Source organism: Plasmodium yoelii, assembly GCF_900002385.2.
Source record: "Plasmodium yoelii strain 17X genome assembly, chromosome: 8".
NCBI lineage: Eukaryota > Apicomplexa > Aconoidasida > Haemosporida > Plasmodiidae > Plasmodium > Plasmodium yoelii.
The window spans coordinates 85,598-106,164 of record NC_036180.2 but is presented as its reverse complement, the minus strand read 5'-3'; the positions used below and the strand labels follow the sequence as shown (position 1 = coordinate 106,164).

At 21.3% G+C, this 20,567-nt stretch overlaps 6 protein-coding genes across 6 annotated transcripts; 4 read left to right on the top strand and 2 right to left on the bottom strand.

Annotated features, from left to right (window-relative positions):
• Positions 1 to 428: 428 nt before the first annotated feature.
• Positions 429 to 1,618, top strand: PY17X_0801800 (PIR protein; the record flags this gene model as incomplete). Its single annotated transcript, XM_022955626.1, has 3 exons — positions 429 to 443; positions 582 to 1,448; positions 1,553 to 1,618. The coding sequence occupies 3 exons, from the start codon at positions 429 to 431 to the stop codon at positions 1,616 to 1,618; spliced, it is 948 nt and encodes a 315-aa protein (XP_022811880.1).
• A 1,503-nt stretch (positions 1,619 to 3,121) lies between these two features.
• PY17X_0801700 (uncharacterized protein) lies at positions 3,122 to 4,577 on the bottom strand (the record flags this gene model as incomplete). The annotated part of the gene is made up of 6 exons (XM_722307.1): positions 3,122 to 3,217; positions 3,357 to 3,575; positions 3,670 to 3,779; positions 3,897 to 3,966; positions 4,058 to 4,280; positions 4,447 to 4,577. 6 exons carry the CDS (start codon positions 4,575 to 4,577, stop codon positions 3,122 to 3,124), a joined length of 849 nt encoding a protein of 282 aa, XP_727400.1.
• Positions 4,578 to 7,081: 2,504 nt separating this feature from the next.
• Positions 7,082 to 8,959, bottom strand: PY17X_0801600 (conserved Plasmodium protein, unknown function; the record flags this gene model as incomplete). The annotated part of the gene is made up of 1 exon (XM_722632.2): positions 7,082 to 8,959. One exon carries the CDS (start codon positions 8,957 to 8,959, stop codon positions 7,082 to 7,084), a length of 1,878 nt encoding a protein of 625 aa, XP_727725.2.
• A 3,938-nt stretch (positions 8,960 to 12,897) lies between these two features.
• Positions 12,898 to 13,973, top strand: PY17X_0801500 (PIR protein; the record flags this gene model as incomplete). Its single annotated transcript, XM_022955624.1, has 3 exons — positions 12,898 to 12,912; positions 13,021 to 13,797; positions 13,887 to 13,973. 3 exons carry the CDS (start codon positions 12,898 to 12,900, stop codon positions 13,971 to 13,973), a joined length of 879 nt encoding a protein of 292 aa, XP_022811879.1.
• Positions 13,974 to 16,383: 2,410 nt separating this feature from the next.
• On the top strand, positions 16,384 to 17,403 carry PY17X_0801400 (PIR protein; the record flags this gene model as incomplete). The annotated part of the gene is made up of 3 exons (XM_022955623.1): positions 16,384 to 16,398; positions 16,535 to 17,233; positions 17,317 to 17,403. The coding sequence occupies 3 exons, from the start codon at positions 16,384 to 16,386 to the stop codon at positions 17,401 to 17,403; spliced, it is 801 nt and encodes a 266-aa protein (XP_022811878.1).
• A 2,262-nt stretch (positions 17,404 to 19,665) lies between these two features.
• Positions 19,666 to 20,206, top strand: PY17X_0801300 (fam-c protein; the record flags this gene model as incomplete). The annotated part of the gene is made up of 2 exons (XM_724604.1): positions 19,666 to 19,746; positions 19,874 to 20,206. The coding sequence occupies 2 exons, from the start codon at positions 19,666 to 19,668 to the stop codon at positions 20,204 to 20,206; spliced, it is 414 nt and encodes a 137-aa protein (XP_729697.1).
• Between the last annotated feature and the right edge of the window lie 361 nt (positions 20,207 to 20,567).

Sequence of the window (20,567 nt, the reverse complement as noted above, 5' to 3'; positions counted from 1 at the left end):
ATTGTTTCGATTATTCCAGTATATTAATTTGGGGTCATTACTTATTAAAGCAAAATATAGGACGTTGTTTATTTTATATATTAAAGCATATGTATAAGATACATTTTTAATTCGTTACACTGTTGCTTTAATTTTATGATCGGATTACACCTGAATGTATTAAGGATAATAATTTATGCAAAGTTGTATTATATATACATATGATAATAAATGTATTAAACACCCTTAAAATAAGGGAATTTATCTAACTACCATAAAAGTATATATTCTTCATATTATCTTTAAGTTGATATTAAAAATGATAATAACATGTTTAACCACAAACAATTTTATATTAGAGTTCATTATTTTGTCATTTATTAACCGTAAAATATATAAATCAATATGATGTCACATAATTTACATATTATAAACAAAATAAAATTACAATGGATTATAAGCTAGTATATAATTTTTTTAAGAAAATTTGCTTTTCCTTTATATTTTTTGATATTGTATTATATATAAATATCATTAAACTTTATTTTATAATAGTTTCATTAACATATATTGTTATTATACTTTTTTAAATGTTTTCTTAGTGTGGCAGGTTTCGTCATTTGAGAAACTATTTTCCCGATGAATTAGGAAAAATTTCAGATTATGATTTTCATGATAATGGGAAGATTGAGAAGTATTGTCCTATTGTAGGTTCAAAAAATAAATGTGAAACTGAGGCCTATAAAATAAATGCTGGATGTCTATGGTTGTTAGAGCAAAATATTGTTAATAGGATTAGTGATTTAAGTAAAGATCAGGCTAAAGCGTTTATTATGTACATTATGATATGGTTAATTTATATGTTAAACCTAAAAAAAGATAAAAACATTAACTACCTAAAAGATTTTTATGAAGCGAATATAAAGGATAACAGTCATTATACTAATTGTAAAAAAGGTAATATAGATTGTAGTAATTCATTAAAAAATAAACTGGGATATAATAATTTTAAGGAGATCATAAAAGAAAACGAATATTTCATGAATATGGATATGAACATTATTTCTAACTTTTATGATGCATTTAAATCATTATGTAACATGTATATTGAATATGATGCAAGCAGTCCAGATTGCAACCAAATTTCGCAAGATGCTAATGAATTTGCTGAAAAATATAAAAAACTTAATGATGATTCTAATAATACTGATGGAAGTTCACATAGCCAAATATTGTCTATTTTGTCAAATGATTATGATAATTTTAAAAAGAAATATAATAATGATCAATATTGCAAATCTTTATCCCTTCCAACGATAGAAAAGAAAAAAAATATTGTAAAAAGTTCTGAAAAAATGATTGAACAAATTTCCGAAGTTGCATCATCAAGTTCGTCGATAGCAAACAAATTAATTATAGCTTTATCGATATTTGCTGCAATACCAATTTTTTGGGGATTTTCTTATAAGGTAACTAATAAGGAATTAAAAAATATTACATTTAAATATTATTTTAATTATATATATGTGAACGTTAACAAAAAAATAATACGGTTCTTAACATTTTATATTAGTATTCGTTATTTGGATTTCGGAAAAGAGCTCAAAAACAACATTTAAGAAAAAAGCTAAAAAAATAAAGAAAAAAAATGGATAATTAATATAAGATTCGAAGAGTAATGACCATCTCAGGAATAGTAATAATAATTGATATATGTTAAGAAATTGTTTATTTGAAAATAAATAATTTTTCACCATAATTATTGTGTCTATAAGAATAATTAAATAATATAATTAATAACATATAATGTTATATATGTATATTTATTGTATTTTTGTATGTTTTGGCATAATGCTTAAACAGCTTTATGTTGTGGGTCAGGGTTTTGTTTGTGGAACCCGGGGTTTATTAGGGTTAAGTGCTATATTACATTTAATTTTGAATAATTTTTAATAATTTGATAACATTTATTAGTTTAAAGAATTGTTTTAAATATATATAGGAAATAAATTATTAAAATATGTAAAGGATAAGTTGGACTTTTTAATATTTATATTAAATCTAAATATGTAAGAAAAAATGAGCATGAAAAGGAGCAATAAAGAAATATATTTTGATAAATTATAAAAACTTAATTTCGTGTTAATACAACTTAATGTTAAACGTGTTGAACTATGTACTTTTTGTATTTTATTGTTAATTTCATGGTAAATGTATTTAATAGCTCTTATTATACTGTACCATAATTTCCTATTATATAAGAAATATCAATCGGAGTTTAAGATTATATTGAGGTATACGTAGTACAATATACAGAAATTTGGTTTATTTGATGGGTAACTGCATTTATTAAAACTCATTATTTGATGGAAGAGTTATTTGAATTTAATATATGATTCCTACCTGAAATAGTAACATACGTTATATATGAAGGTATAAAAATATAATAAAATGTGTTTTAATAAATTGTTTACATTATAATTTAAAATATACGAGAAGTGTATTTTTAATATTAATTAAATAAATTGTATATTATTTAATAGACAATCAATAAATATGGATATATATTTAAGTTGTATTTATACATATAGTATTTTATATTTGAGTGGATAACATTGAAATTATATTTTTTTGAATATATTTATATTAGTATTGATTATTTGGATTGTGTAAACGGTTTGAAAGAGAAAATTTAAGGAAAAAATATAAATAATAAATATAAAAATGATAAGTATATTAATTTGAGGATGGTGATCGATATATTTTATGATATTTGTATATTGATAGAGAATTAATTACTAATAAGTTTTAAGTTTTATGATAATAATAAAAATACGGAAGATAAATTTTTAGCGGTAAAAAAAGTGATCAAATTAATATAAAGGGGGATAATAAAGAAAATGTAATTGAATTATAACATTGACTATTTGATTTAGTCACAAAATTAAATAAATTGAATATATTTTAATACAAAAGGAATGATAAATTAAATACTAAATAAGCATTTTTAAAATGAAAAAAATATTGTGATGGTAATTTAAATAAGCATTACGCATAATTATAAATTAATTTTATTAATTTATGTATCACAATATTAAAGTGTTGACAGAATTTGATTTGGGGGATATTGTTGTTTACTAGATCAAGTACGTTGTGCTAACCTTAGGATATTTATATATGTACTATATCTTTCTTTTTTATCGTTGTCATAGTCGGTAGAATTACCAGCATCATAAATCTACGAAAAAAATGGATAAATATATAAAATATGTTAATATTTTGTGTGTGAATATCATAAAATATATGAGTTATAGAGAATGTAGATTTTATATAAATTTTAAAATGAGAAAAAATGATTATTTTTTGAGATTGCTTACAACGTTGATATAATTAACTTGAACTTTATCGGCGCGTTTTTTAACTACAAATCCGGCAATGTTAGTACCCAATTTGGTTAATGCTTCCTCAGGATCAATGTCAGTTTCGATTGATTGTGTATTTTCTAATATTTCTTTCATATTAGGTCCACTATCAATTTGACCGAAATAATTTAGAGGTCTTGAAGGGCAAAGAATTACAGTTGTGTCATTTGATTGCTACAGAATTAATGAATAAAAAACATATATGTATTGTGTAAATTAATGTATAATAATATAGTTATTAGAGGAATGATGGAAAAATTGTCCTTACTTTAACTTTTGCGGCTAAAACATATTTTTTTATGAGGGGTGCATACTTAGGGTCTATGCTAAGTTTTTCAAACATGATTAAATATTTGGAGTATACACGAATAAGATTTCCTAAAAAAATGATTATTTTGGAGATATAAATGAAAATAATAGACAAAGAATAGTAAAATTAAAGATGCGTAAATAGTGACAAGTAGATATTAAATTTATTGATTATTTTTTATGTACCATTAATAAACTTGTCATCGGGTTGTTTGTTATCACTGAAATCCCAGAGTTTCTTTATTACGTCAGAATACTAACGAAAAATAAAAATATGGGTATATATAATAATGATTATTTAATTTGAAGTTATTTTTATATGTTAAATATTGTTTGGCATGTGATACCTTATAGGCAGATGGGATCGTAAGATGAAATCTTCCAATATCAACATTTCCAATTTTCTTAAAATATATAGTTTTGTTTTCATTTTCTGTAGAATAGACCGAATAATCGTCTATACTAGCCTCAGAAAGTTTTGTTAAAAGTTCTGAAGCTTGTATTGCATGATTTATTGCTGTTGAAATTTCATAAATGTCATAACATACCAAGTCTCTGTATTTCTCAAATCTTGAATTCGAAATATTATTGGTGAAAGTGAGATTATTTTTAATGGGTAAAAAAAAAAGAAATGAATTTATAAATGGGATTTAGAATATTTAATGATTATGAAAGGATGGGTTTGAGGAATATGGATATTTATATTATATGTATATATTTTTCGATATTTTCATACATTGTTTTTTGGCGGACGGGGTTGGCCTCACTAGCAACATCTGCAGCATATTCGGCCGCAAATGCTACATTTTGCATATATACTACGAAACTTAAAATTGTCAAAGCAATCTTAATATATCCTTTATTCATTTTTGTATTTTACAAATAAAATATGAATTTAAAAAGTGTAAAAACGGTTATATAAGTAGATTTAATATAGAAACAAACGAATATGCAGGAATTTATAAAAAATTAATTATTCAAAAATAAAAAAATAAATTTATATAATTATTTAAATGGAAATTTTTTTATCTCAAATTTTTAATGTTTATGTTTCATCAGGTTTATAAATTTAACTTATTCTTTGTTTAAATGAATGCGTTGCAAAGGAAGAAAAATAGCATACAGAAATTATAGAGCACCAAAAATATTATGATTTTAATTTTCCTAATATTATAATATTTTATATGTTACGAGTTATGGGGATACAAATTTTTAATGTTTTATCATGTTTATAAATTTGACTTATTTTTTATCTAAATGAACTCGTTACAAGGGGAGAAAGATAACGTACAACACAAATTATAGAGCAACAAAAATATTATGATTTTAATTTTTCTAATATTATAATATTTAAAAAAGTAGCTTAAATTAATTATATATAATATTTTATGTTACGCGTTATGGAAATACAATTTTTTTTTTTTTATAGTTAGCTAAAATTAAAGCATATTTTTATAAAATATCTATATATATAGGATTGTGTAAGCATTTATATGGATCTGAAAAAAAATGTATGCGTGGATATGGTACTTAATGAAAATCGATAATTTAAAATATAAAGAGAGAAACACAATCAAAAATAAATAGTAGTTTTGTAATTTTTCTTCTTTATTTGAGTATGAATGTTTTTTTATGTAATAAAGAGTTTAATTTATGGTGAAAATGTATTATTTATATATGGTTGGAAATATTATAGCTACAGCAATAATATTACATTTCATCATAATAGTATGATAAATTTTACATTGTGTGAATTATGTTTTCTGTAATTTTATTTTTTACTTTAATTGAAATTTTAATAGAATTTTTCTAATATTATTCGTTAAACGGTCAAAATTATATATTGCCGGTGATAGTAATGATATACATTATTTCTTGCAAATTGATACAAATTATAATAAAATTAAAAAAATATATAAATATAAAACAAAACAAAATATAAAAACATATATAAAATTAAATAAAAATTTAATATATTTTTTTTCGCGAAGCTGTGATGTGGAAATATATCAGGTTTATTGTTCCACGGTCCAGATTTAATATTGCAGGTTTATGAGTCCAAATTTAAAAGAGTATATATATTTTAAATAATAAGTCAGATGTAGTTCGTTCATTATTATAAATATAGTGGTGTAATATCTATAAAGAATATTATAATTAGAATTTCTGTATAGTTTGATTAAAAACGGAGGGAATTAATCAAATATATTTGGTATATGATGGGATTTTATATTTAAATTATTTGTTGTATTTACTGTTATAGTGTGGTGATTTATTTGTGGGATATACATATTTTATATGATTTGAACAGAAATAATATATTTCATGTGTGAGATTACTATTGTAAATAAAAGTATTAAAGATCAGGGTATAAAAATATATGTAAGTTGATAAAAAAGATAAAATATAAGGTTTTGTTAAATAATTATAAGAGAGAAATAAATTGAATTATTTATTATTAATATTATGATTATATAATTGTTAAAGGAATTGGAATATTAGATGGAAAATATATAATGAAATATCTCTTATTTTGGATTTGTTATGAAAATAAATTTTTATCATTTTGTAGATATGCACTTTTCTATTTTTGATTTAAAATAGTGGTGTGTATAATAATGTTATAAAAATGTATGTACTGGTTATTGACGTTTTATTTTTATTATAATAGTGGTCAATAAATTATATATAGATTAATAAATATTATAAAATCAAATAAATTAAAATCAAATATATTAGAATCAAATATATTAGAATCAAATATATTAAAATCAAATATATTAAAATCAAATATATTAAAATCAAATAAATTAAAATCAAATTTATTAAAACCAAATAAATTAAAATCAAATAAATTAAAATCAAATTTATTAAAACCAAATAAATTAAAATCAAATTTATTAAAACCAAATAAATTAAAATCAAATATATTAAAATCAAATTAAAAAAAATGATGAATTTTAAATCATGAAAGAAATTGGAATTGGAATGTATTTTTTGGGACATATAGTGTATATTATTTGAATAAGGATATTAATTAATATTGGGGGAGTAAACAAGCAAAAAATTAGGATTATTAAAATGAAATAGGAAAGTAAATATGTTAGAGTATCATCAAATAATCGAACAAATGAATAAATGTTGGAAAATTGCACACATCGTCTTCTCTGTTTATAATTAATTTCTTAGATTTTGAATAAAGTTCATATAAATGTACATCAATATTGCTATGGAGTTGAGGAGAAATTTGGGGGCTGTAATGTGGAGGAATAAAGAAATGATGTTTATATAAGGGTGAAAATAAAGAAATAATGTTTATATAAGTGGGAAAATATGATGTAGTTCGATATACTATTAATAAGGGTAATATTTCAGTTACTTTTGTCGGAAGTCGTCAGTGTGGGATTGATATGGATTTCTTCGTTTATGTAATTGGCTAGGATATTTTCAAAGTGTTTCGTTTTTATGGCTATTTTATTATTTTGGGGATTTGTTATTTTATTTTTGAATCCAGCTAGTGTCTTATTTTTAGCATCAAGGTGTTTGTATTTTTGATTATTCGTAATACAACTACTGTTATCGGTAGTACTGTTATTGGTAGTATTGTTATCGGTAATACTGTTATCGGTAGTAGTGGATGTTCTAAAAATATTGTTTATATTAGTAATTTGGGTGGGTGTTTCACGGAAGGCTTTGTCCTTATATATGTCCCGTATACATTCATTTATGTGTACCTTAAACTTTAAACAAATCGATTCTAATAATGGCAAAAGGACAGGTACTATCTTGTTTTCGAAATATGTGTGTTTAAAAAAATGTGCGGCATACAAGATGTCTATCTGTGTATTCTTTTTTCCGCTAGAATTTTCACTAGGAAGATCGTGTATAATAGCTGTTATGACGAAGCGAAAAGAGCTAAGAAATGGAATTTTAGTTACAAAGTTAACTTGTGTTTGTAAAATTATACAATCATGAAAAAAAAATAATTTAATAGTTTCATTAATATCTGCTCTTGAAGGTAACATAAATGATGCATACATCTGTTGTTTAACTTTTTCCAATGATGCACTATATTTAAGATTAAATGAATATCCAGATGGAGTTTGTATAGTATCAGGTAATTGATTAAGTTGGTCATAATTAATACCTTGTGAATCCATTTGGCGAGAAAGTTCATATAATGGATTTTTTGGATGATTTTTCGAAAATACGTTATAATAGAGATCTTTAAAATCTTTATTTATATATAGACTAGTTACATATTTTAAATCAGTATAAAATTCTTTTTTTTCTAATAATTCAATTTCGTCGGGATATAAATTCATAGATATCATATTATCAATATCCTTTGTAATTAAAAGATTTTCCGAGAATAGGGGAGAAGGTTTTATGTGATCTAAATCTAGATGGTTATTTTGGTTTTTGGTTTGTTTTTTATTGTGTGATATAGGATTTATTTCTAGTTTTTGTTTTGAATTTATTGGATATTGTATCATGTTGGATATCGAATCATATGTATTGTCTTTATCTAATAATATTGTAAACGAAAATGATTGTGTTTCATCTGGTTTTATTTTAAGGGATTTAGGAATTATATTAAATTTGTGTGCTTTTATAGTTGATAGGATTGATTCACATTTTACTCTAACAACCGATGAATTTTTTAATATTTGACTGAACGCTGAAACAAAATAAATGCTATCATTTGATATGAAGCATTTCCCTTCAACTAAAACGGGGCTTTGTAATGAAAGTTTGTTTTCGTCTTTTTTTATTATAGTACAATTTCTTTCTTGAATTTCTTCCATTGATGTGGTAGGAGAAGCATTTTTTTCATCATTATCATCTAATTCTTCGTTTTTTGAAGTTGCCCTTAATTTTTTTACAACTTTGTCATTTGGGTCCAAATTATTCGATGAGTTTTCATTGTTTTTTCCTTTTTCTAGCAAATTTTCATAAACATAATTTATTATTTCTTGATTGATATTTGGATCGGGAATGTCGTTTGAAACACTTTCGTCGTCGTTTGGTTGTGCGCCACTTTGATCAGGTTCTTCATCTATTTCAATTGTTATATCTTCATTATCATCATCTTTTATATTTATTTCGAAAATTTGATGTATGCCTAAAGCTCCATCATTATCATCTAATAGTAATTCGCAACTCCGAAGGCCGCTATTAAATACAGGAGATGTTTCTACCTCAGTTATAAAATCATGAAATGGTATTAGTTCATTTAATGCCGTCATAACTAAATAATGGTATTAAAATATGTTATTGTTTGGTATATATGTATATAGGCTTGAGGGGAACGGAGTTTGAATTTTTACATCAAATATAAGCAAAAACATAAAAATAATATACTTTATTAAGGATAGGAAAATGCATAAATATTAACAAATTTATAAATATAAAAAAAAATGAATTTACAGGGACGAACAATTACAAAAGTTTATATGTTTTTATAATATAAAAATAACATTATTAAATCAATTAAATATTAACAAATTTATAAGGGTGTAGGGGGTTAAGGGTATGAAAAATGCATAAATATTAACAAATTTATAAATATAAAAAAAAAACGAATTTACAGGGACGAACAATTACAAAATTTTATATGTTTTTATAATATAAAAATAACATTATTAAATCAATTAAATATTAATAAATTTATAAATATAATTTTAAAAAAAGCATATTTCCGGGGGCGAACAATTATACAATTTTATATGTTTTTATAATATAAAAATAATATTATTAAATCAATTAAATATTAACAAATTTATGAGAGTGTAGGGTTTAGTATCCTATGATTCAGGGTTCAGACCTCGTAATATAAGAAAAAAAACACAAAAATACATCATATCGTATATAAATATGCCTATACTAATTGCTTTAATTAATTTTGTGTACACATATAATAATAAATTAAGATAAAATCATTTGATATATTTTTAATTTTCTTATTTTTTTAGTTTCCATTTTTTAGAAAAAAAAACAAACAAAAGCCATAAGACGGGAGATGAGCCAGTTAAACGTAAGGAGAGTATAGCATGATTTTCCAGATCTCGAATTTATAGATGAATACGATCCATTATTAACAGAAATTTACAAAGGACGCCAAGCTGAATTAGATGAGCCCTTTATCTCAGAATCCGATGGTACTTTCGTTGATAAAGTGACCAGATTTTTAAGAAAAGAAAGTGAAACTATGAGAAGATGATGGTATATTAGACCATATGAAGTAATGTATCCCTAAAAATAACTATTAAAAAATCGAAGCTATTATATAGAATATATTTTTTTTATAAATAATAATAGTAATAAGAAAACGATTAAATGGTTTCAAATGGTTCAAGCTATATACTTTTTTAACTAATTAAAATTATATATATATATATATATATATATATTTTTTGTTTATTCTTACTTAATAAACAATAAAACATATAACAGTACCAATTTAATTTAGTGATTATGTCTTATCGTACAATTTAATAGGGTTTCTGGTCAGTGACCTGTACTACGGGTTATAGTTTTGTTCTATGAATCGATGTTTTGGGTTAGGGTTTTATTTGCATTAATTTTTTTGTAATTTGAACACTAATTAAATATATGTACTATATCTGTATGTTTAATCATGAGATGAAGTTCAAACGTCCAAATATGCAACCAAAAAGGGGTTATATGACATATTTTATAAGTTATAATATATATAATTGAGTATTCATGCAGATTTAATATGATTAAAATCAAATATCTATATTGCATATGTTACTATATATATTTAGTATATCACAATTGTCTATTATATAAAACTTGCTAACCCATACCTATATTGAATGATGAATAATACAATATGTTTCTTTATTTGACGAAACATATTATTTAGTAAAGTTATAATTTGGATCACAATTATTTGAATTTAAATTAGAACGCTTCCCAATCGAGGTATATAGCAGTCTTATATATGAGGTTATAATTAAATTCACTAGGAATAAGTATCTACAATACAATATACGATCATGTTAATATGTATATGTTTAATATTATTTAAACATAATACTAATATCTAATAGGTAATCACATAATATGGATTCATAAATATTGGTCGAGAATCAACAATACAACATAGTCTATAAAAGAGTGTTATGCTTCTAATGTTTTTAGTAACACATACAAAATTGATCTATATATACAATACTTTTTAAGTTTTAATTGTAGTTACTATTTTCTTTTTGAATTTCCTTTACATTTTTATTAAAATTAATTAGTGATAATAGAAGTTGTTTTATATGCTTTAGTTTATTTATCATAAGGTATAATAATAGATTAATCACTATTAATTTATAAATTTTATATTTTGAGGTATAAATATATTATATTTAAAATAGTTAGAAAAAATATAAGTATATAACAAAGTTTAATGTTATAGTTTATTCTAATAATTATAAATAGTATGTTAGATTGAATATCGTTAGTATTCTAATATATATATAATATTTTATCAAAGAATAAGCACTGAAATTTGTTAAATTTGGGAAACATACAATTATATATTAATGCAAAGTATATAGAAAAGGTATGTAATAATTAATTTGAACTAATAATATTTTTATTAGGTTATTATATATATATATAACTCACAAATATATTATCATTGCGAAATAATATGTTCTAAAATGTTATACTTTAAAACAATGAAACAAAAAAATTACTAATTGATTTAAAGTATTTTTATTAAGCGCATTAATTATTCCGTTGTACTATACAGTGATATAACCAAAACAACAATAGTAATATTAGAATAATATGTTATGTTTATGGATATACTACGTGGGTATAAATTCATTATATATATTATTAAACTTGTAATAAGACTAAAATTGTATACATGCAAGATCAAATGAAATATTATAACATTTATTTAAATATGCTTTAATGCGATATTATTAGAATTAACAATTTTAAGCAAAATAATATTAATAATTCTATAGTTTACTTAAAAATATAGTTTTTCATTATGAATCTGAGTTAATTATTATAAAATATGTAGTATAATATTATTTATTAAAATATAAAAGTAAACTATATATCTAGAAAATAATTCTAAGTTATTTTTAATGATTAATTTTAATGTATAAATAAATTGAAATCTTTAATGTTAGAAAATATAAGGGATAATTAAACTATGTAGAATAAGTAAATCTTATGTAGCTATATATTTGTCTTAAAAAATAATACTTCCCTTATCTCTCTTCTCTCAAAGGGAATATACTAACCTAATACACATAATTTTATATTATACTTTAAATTTTGTATCAATACTTATTTATATGTTAATATTTAATATTTACTAAATATTATTTTAAAAATAATATTCATTAAAATACCTATTTAAGCTTATAAATACGGTTTCAGTGCTAATTGTCGTTTTAAACCGTGGAAAAGATGTGCAAAATATATTATAAAATTGCCCAATAAGGTATATTTCTAAATTGAAGTACGTATGACTAAAAATAAAGTTATTGAAAATGTTAAAATATAATTGGAATGTATATATATTAATTAAAAGTAATATTAAATTTATATAATTTGCATAAAAAGTGGAGTATATAACTTAATTTGAAAATATTATCATTTTAGAAAAAATGTATTATATATTATAAGAAACAAGTATATAAATATTTAATATATTTTAAAAAATTACTATTTATATATTTTTAAGGATTATAGTAATAATAACTTTTTTGTTTTTTTATATTTGTGCAGTATTTAAGTTTCAGGGCATTGTTTATGTTCTATATTAAAACATATGTATAAGAAGATATATTCTAAATTCATTACAATGTTACTTTAATTTTTATAATAATGCTCATATGAATGTTATTAAGGATAACAATTTATGCAAAATTGTATTATATATGCATATGATAATAAATGTTTAAACGTCCCCCAAAATAAGGTAATTTATCTAATTACGATAAATAATAATATAATATTCTTTTAGTAAAATATTATATTATTATTCCATATTAATTTAAAATTGAAATTAACAATAATACAAATGTTTTTATCTACAGATAATTGATGTATATAGGGTTAAATAATTGTATTACCTATTTTAGTATATATATATAATATGATACCCCCTTAACCTAGAAATTATAAATTATATTCCATCACAATGAATGATGATTTAGTATATACACTTTTTGATATTATATTTACTATAAACTTCATTAAGTTTTATTTTAATAATATTTTCTTAATACATATTTTTATCAATTTTTTTTAAATGTTTTTTTAGTGTGGAATAATTGGTTCTTTGAGGCAATATTTACCTGATGACGTTACCCAAACATCATCACTCGATTTTTATAGTAATTCGAAATTCGTAAAATACTGCCCTGATAAAAACTGTAATAGTGATCTCGATAAAATTACGATTGGATTTTTATGGTTACTTGAACAATATTTTTCTAAATACCCAAAAAAGGGTAAAATTGTAAATGATATTAAACCATTTTTTCTATATATTATTTTATGGTTAAGTTACAAATTAAATCAAAACTCAGAGCACAAAACCACACAAATAAACGATTTTTATAATAAACATGTAAAAAATAGTGATAAATATAAAAAATTTATAAGTGATGCCTATACATATACAGATCTTGAGGATGCCTTAAATAAAAAAAATGATTTGTTGAAGATTAATATTAAAGATCTGTCTAAATTTTATGATGCATCCAAATTAATATGTAGTATGTATGGTAATCTTGAAACGAATACAAATAGCAACATATTGTCAGACAATGCTACTAGTTTTGTTAACGAATATGCAGAGCTCAAAGATGACAGTAATATTGAAGATACCCTACATGGTCAAATATTGTCTGATTTATCAACTGATTATGATAATATAAAAGATAAATGTAAAAATACTCAATCCCTTCCAGAGATAACATCAAACATGTACGCACAAACATCTAGAGTTACATCCAGTTCGTCGATAGGAAATAGATTATTTACAGTTTTATCGATATTTGGTGCAATAGCATTTTTTTTAGGAATTTCTTACAAGGTAAATAATAAGGAATTAAAAAATTATTTTCATTATATATATCCAAATGTTAACAAAAAAAACATATATTTCTTAACATTTTATATTAGTATTCATTATTTGGATTTCGGAAACGAGCTCAAAAACAATATTTAAGAGAAAAAATAAAAAATATTAAGAAGAAAATGAATCATTAATATATGATTCAAAGAGAATGACTATTTAAGGAAACTAATAATGATTTATATATGTTAAGAAACTGTCTATTGGAGAGTAATTTTTGGTCACAATTTTTGCATAATTTTCATATAGTTTTTGTGTTATGGGTAAGGGTTGTGCATGCGGAACCCATATTCGGGTTAGTGCTAAGTATTATATTGCATTTAATTTTATATAATTTGAACAATAATTTAATATATGTACTATACCCGTATGTTTAATATTGAGATAAAGTCCAAATATGCACCCCCAAAGGGGTACTGCCATTAATATGAAAAGGGCTGCATCATATTTTTTCATAAGTTATAATATATATAATTGAGTGTTCATGCCAATTTAATATGATTAAAATAAAATGTCTATATTGATTATATATGAATTCATATTATTCTATATCATAATTTTCATTATATAAAACTTGCTAATTAGGGGCTATGTTGAATTATATATAACATAATATGTTTCTTTGGTTGATGAAACATTTTATTTAACAAAACTTATTATTTTATCATATTTATTTTGATTCAAATCGCATTTTTATAACCGAACAGTATAGTAATTTTATATATCAGAGTATAATTATAATTCGATTCATTTGAAACAATTGTCTACATTATAATATACCTTCGTATTAATGATTATATTTTTAATATCAATTAAACACACTGCTAATACATAATAGATAATCATAAAATATAGATTCACAAATATCGATCGCGAATCGACAATACAACGTTATCTATAAAATATTATTATGCATCTAACATTTGTTGTAATGCAACAAAAATCGCAATATATATACAATATATTTTTAAGTTTGAAATGTAGTTACTATTTTCTTTTTGTATTTTACATTTGTATTAATAGAAGTTTATTTATACGCTTTAATTTATTTATCATAGGGTATAATATTAGATTAATCATTATTAATTTTTAAATTTTATATTTTGAGGTATAAATAAATTATATTTTAAAATAGTTAAAAGATAAGATATAAATATATTAATGAAGTTTAATATTATATTTTGTTCTAATAATTATAAATTATATTATAGATATGATGCGTTATTATTATATACCTATACATATAATATAGTAAATTACCAATAATTAATATTGAAATACTGTTTTATTGTGGAAACTTCATATAATTAAATATTAATTTTATCGAAAAGACATAACAATACATTATATATTTGTTAAAGACCCAATTAATGTTAAATGTCATTTTATTGTTCCATATTAACGTGTATTATATTATCATTATTTTACCATAGAATTTATAAAATATAGAATTTTTAATAAGTTACTTGAATGTATATACATTGATAACTATAACAATAAAATATATAAGATAAAATTAACTATACAGAACAATTAGCGAATATTATCTAAATTTATATATTAAAAGAGCAAAGATATCTTATCTCTCTCCTCTCAAAGTGCAATATACCAACCTAATACATATAATTTTCCATTATACTTAAAAATGTGCATCAATACTAATTTATGTGTTAACATTTGATATTTACTAAGTATTATTTTAAAAACAATATGCATTCAAAGACTTATTTAAGCTTATAAATACGGGGTCAATGCTAATTGTCGTTTTAACCTGTGGAGAAGATGTGCAAAATATATTATAAAATTACCCAATAAGGTACATTTATAAATTGAAGTATATAGGAATAAAAATAAAGTTATTGGATTCATTAAAATATATTTTGAAGTTATCTATATTAAATAAAAATAATATTAAAATTATTTATATGCAATTAAAAAAGAAATATTAGGGCTTATTTTTTAAATGTTATAATTTTAGAAAAAACTATATTATATATTATAAGAAGCAAGTATATACAAATTTAATATATTTAAAAAGTGACTATTTATATATTTTTAAGGATTATAATAACAATATAATTTTTTATTTTTTTAACTTATACAGTATTTTGTTTTAGAAAAAATTTTACTAAAAAAGAGATGTTATAGGTTTTTATGTCAAACATAAGTACAAGGAAATATATTTTTAATTTATTATAAAAATATATACATTTTTATAATAAAGTTATTTATACTAGATGTTAGTAAGAATACCATTTTGTGTATAAAATGCATCATATCTATATTTAATCAAAAATTTATTAATCACCTATCTATTAAAGGTAATTTAGCTAATTATCATAAAAAGAAATAAAACTTTTCTTTAATAATAATATTATTTTATTACTCTATATTAATTTAATTATTAAAAAAAATTATAATATATTTAACTACAGACATTTGCTATATATAGGGTAAAGTATTTGCGTCATATATTTGGTATATTATATATAAAAACAGCATGATTCTACTCAATTTATAAATCAAAAATAAAACCCCATTATAATGGATGCCGAAATAGTATATGCTTTTTTAATAATAACAATTTCCTTTATATGTTTTGATATTATATTATATATAAATATGATTAAACTTTATTTTAATAATTTTTTCGATAATACACTTTTCTAATAATTGTTTTTAAATGTTTTCTTAGTGTAAACAGTTCAAGAATGTATGGGAAGATTTTCCCGATACATTGAGTAGTGAAGACTATCAATTTAAAAGCGATGAACGTTCCAAAACCTATTGTAATAATATAAAATGTGATAATAATGTCGAAAAAATTCATGCTGTATGTTTGTTTTTGTTTAATGCTCTCTTGGGAAGTTCTTCGTTTAAGAGTAATGGAAATAGTAACATCAATATTGTTGAATATATTATGATATGGTTAAGTTATATGTTAAGCTCAATCAAAAATACAGGTAACTCCAGTAGTCTACAATTTTTTTTTAGTGTATATATAAATGGTGGAAATTATTATAGTAATTATAAGAATCTTATAGATAAAAATAATTATTTTTTGAATATGGATAAGAGTATTATATCTAAATTTTATAATGCATTTAAATCATTATGCAACTTATATATTCAAATTGATAAAGACAATCATAATTGCAAGAATTATTTGAAAGACGATAATGAATTTATTAAAAAATATGAAGAACTTAAGAAAGATTCTAATATTACTAAAAACGATTCATACAGTCAACTATTGTCTACTTTATTAAATGATTATAATAAATTAAAAGATAAATGTAGCGATACATCATCAAGTTCATCGATAGCAAACAAATTATTTATAGTTTTATCGATATTTGGTGCAATAGCAATTTTATTGGGAGTTTCTTATAAGGTAAATAATAAGGAATTAAAAAAAATATTATATATATGTAAACATTAACGAACAATCGTACGCTTCTTAACATTTTATATTAGTATTCGTTATTTGGGTTTCGGAAACGATTTAAAAAACAACAAATAAGAGAAAAAATAAAAAATATAAAGAAGAAAATGAATCAATAATATATGATTCGAAGATTAATAATGATTAATATATGTTAAGAAGTTGTCTATTTGGAAATAATTTTTGATCAAAAATTTTGAAGGTTATAAGAATATTTAAATTATATAACCAATAAAATGTAAAAATATATATGCATATTTATTGTGTTTTTGCATAATTTTTATATAGTTTTTATGTTGTGGGTCAGGGTGAAGTTATGGAACCCATATTCGGGTTAGGGTTAAGTATTATATTGTATTTAATTTTTAATAATTTTATTATATTTATTAGCTTAATGAATTGTTTTAAATATTTATAGGAAACTAATTATTAGAAATATGCATAGAATAAGTTGGAGATTTTAAGATTTACATTAATTCTAAATATGTAAGAAAAAATGAGAATGAATATTACTATCAAAAGGAACAATAAAGAAATATATTTTGAAAAATTATAAGAATTCATTTTGTATTAATATAACTTAATGGTAAATATTTTGAACTATGTATTTTGTGTATTTTATTGTTAAGTTGTGATTAATGGTTTATGTGGAAATTGATCAAACATTGGAATCGACTTGGTTCTAGAAGAGAACGCTGATTTAAATAATTATGATGCATGATATAAAAAACTGGAAGAGAAGAATGGGAAGTAAGGAAGAACGATGAAAAAGTCGTAAATTGCATCAATGAGAAAATGTGATTATTAAATATATACAAACTTATGCAGTCTGATCCTATATACTTAATTTATTTTGTTTTTCGATTTTTTTGTTTATAAAAGAAAAGGCGATTATTTATATGATAAATTTAATTAACTTATATTTATAATTTAATTTAAATAATAATAAATAGTAAATTTGTCTATTAATATATTAATTTGCGTGAATGGGAGCCAGGTTAAGACTCTATTTCATGTTTTATAGTAAAACATAAAATAATTTTTCTATATGGTGGAATTATCTATTATAATTGAATTATAGTATTTTTTTGTCTTTAATTATTATTTATAAAAGTCAAAATATTGTATTGTTCAAATATAAAAGATGTCTTAGCATCTGTTAAATGAATATGATGAAAATAAAAGTTAATAGAATTAAGTATACTTCATTTTTTATTTGGAATAAAAATAAATTGGTATTTCATTCAATATATTGGTTCTATATGTATTATTTTTTGCTATTTAATATTATAATTGATTGTTTTTTGAATTAAATTTAAAAATATTAATATTTTATATTATTTTAATAGAAATAATATATTTGATGTTGTATATTCATAGTTATATAAATAAAATTTATTATATACCAATCTATGAAAAAAAAAATTTACAAAAAAGTGATAAATAAAATGTAGAATATTATTAAATAATATTAAACATTTTAGAAGTATAAAAAACAAGAAATCATTTAGATGCAAACAACAACGGTTGTTAATTGTTTTGCATACTTTTGCATATATTGATTTACAATATATATGTATCTAATATGTTATTACCATAATTAATATATATTAATTTACTTGTAGACAAGCGATAATAGAAAAATATAAATTTATAAAGTATCAAACATATTACTAAATGAGACTTTAAATTATACTAAAGACTTATTTATATAAAATATTCAAAAAATATATTTTAAGTTGAATTTGTTACATAAACTTATTTGTTTATAATTAAAATAATGCAATCTTTTAGAAAATAGGTTATTTGAAAAACAAACATAAATATAAAAATTTTATCAATTGCATGTTTATATCTCTGGTGATAAGAGTTATTATATATTTATATGATAATATATACATATTGATTAGTGCATTAATTTATTTATATTTTAAATATTATAAATAATTTTGTCATATTTAATATATCGGCTCAAACAAACAAAAAATATTCAGAATACATATACATTTTTAGTATTTAGAACAAATTGTTATATATATTTTTATGCATTTAAAATAAATTATATTATTTATATTAAATTAAAAATAAAAATAAAGTACTAAATTTTGTTAATTTATAATTGCAAATTTATAAATTTGTGGATACTTTAAAATAGAAGCAATATATAACTTTATTATAATATACTTTTATAAATATGAAATAAATTATTTATATAAATTAAAATTAAACAAATTGTATAAGAACATATTTCTAATAATTTAATATTAAATAATAGAATTATTGTTTTACAACAATAATAGATAAAAAGGAAACTTAAAAATAATAAAACATATATATTATCTAAAGCGTATTGCTTCAAGGAAACATTTTTTATTAATAAAATGAATAAAAGGATATTTAGTTTAGTTTTTATCGTCTTGTATATCCTTTTGGATGTATCAATACATTGCTCTGAACAGAAAGTAAGTTGTCAAAACAAAATATAAACTAATGTTTAGAAAATTATATAATAGTGATTATTTACATGTGACATATATATTACCGCATATATACATTATTATATTTATTCTATTGTATTATCGATCTAAGGGGTCTGGATTAAGAAATAGAATCATTCGTGCTATCAAAAAAATAAAGAGAAGTAACAAAAAAAATGATACAGAAACTAAAAGCAAAATTCAATTAAATAATAACAATAATAACGATTCTATTGATGATAAAGATAATAAAGATGATAAAGATAATAAAGATAATAAAGATGATAAAGCTAATAAAAATGATAAAAATAATAAAGATGTTTATACTGATTATTACAGAAATTACAATCATAAAAAGCCCCAATACGCTATACTTTGTCTTGGTTTATGTTTTCCATTTGAAACAGATGAGATGGAGGCCCTCGAATATGCACTTACGTGTTAATACTTCAAGTTTATAGGTTATTATATAAATGTTAAAATAAATACAATTTGTTTATTATAAATTGTTAATAGAAGACTCATATATTTACTTATATGGAAAATATTTTGACTTATTTGCATTATTGTATATAATTTGTGAAAGCATGTTCCAAAAGTAATTAATAGTTGAAATATGATTGATCCATTTTCTATAATCATAATATTTATTATTTATGTACGTATAATTTCATATTATATACATATGTTTATATTTTATATGCATATTTATAAAATATATAATTGTGCATTTTTAACGTATATTATGTTACATAACTTATTTTTATTATTGATAATTTTACAAAATATATTTGTATCAAACACAA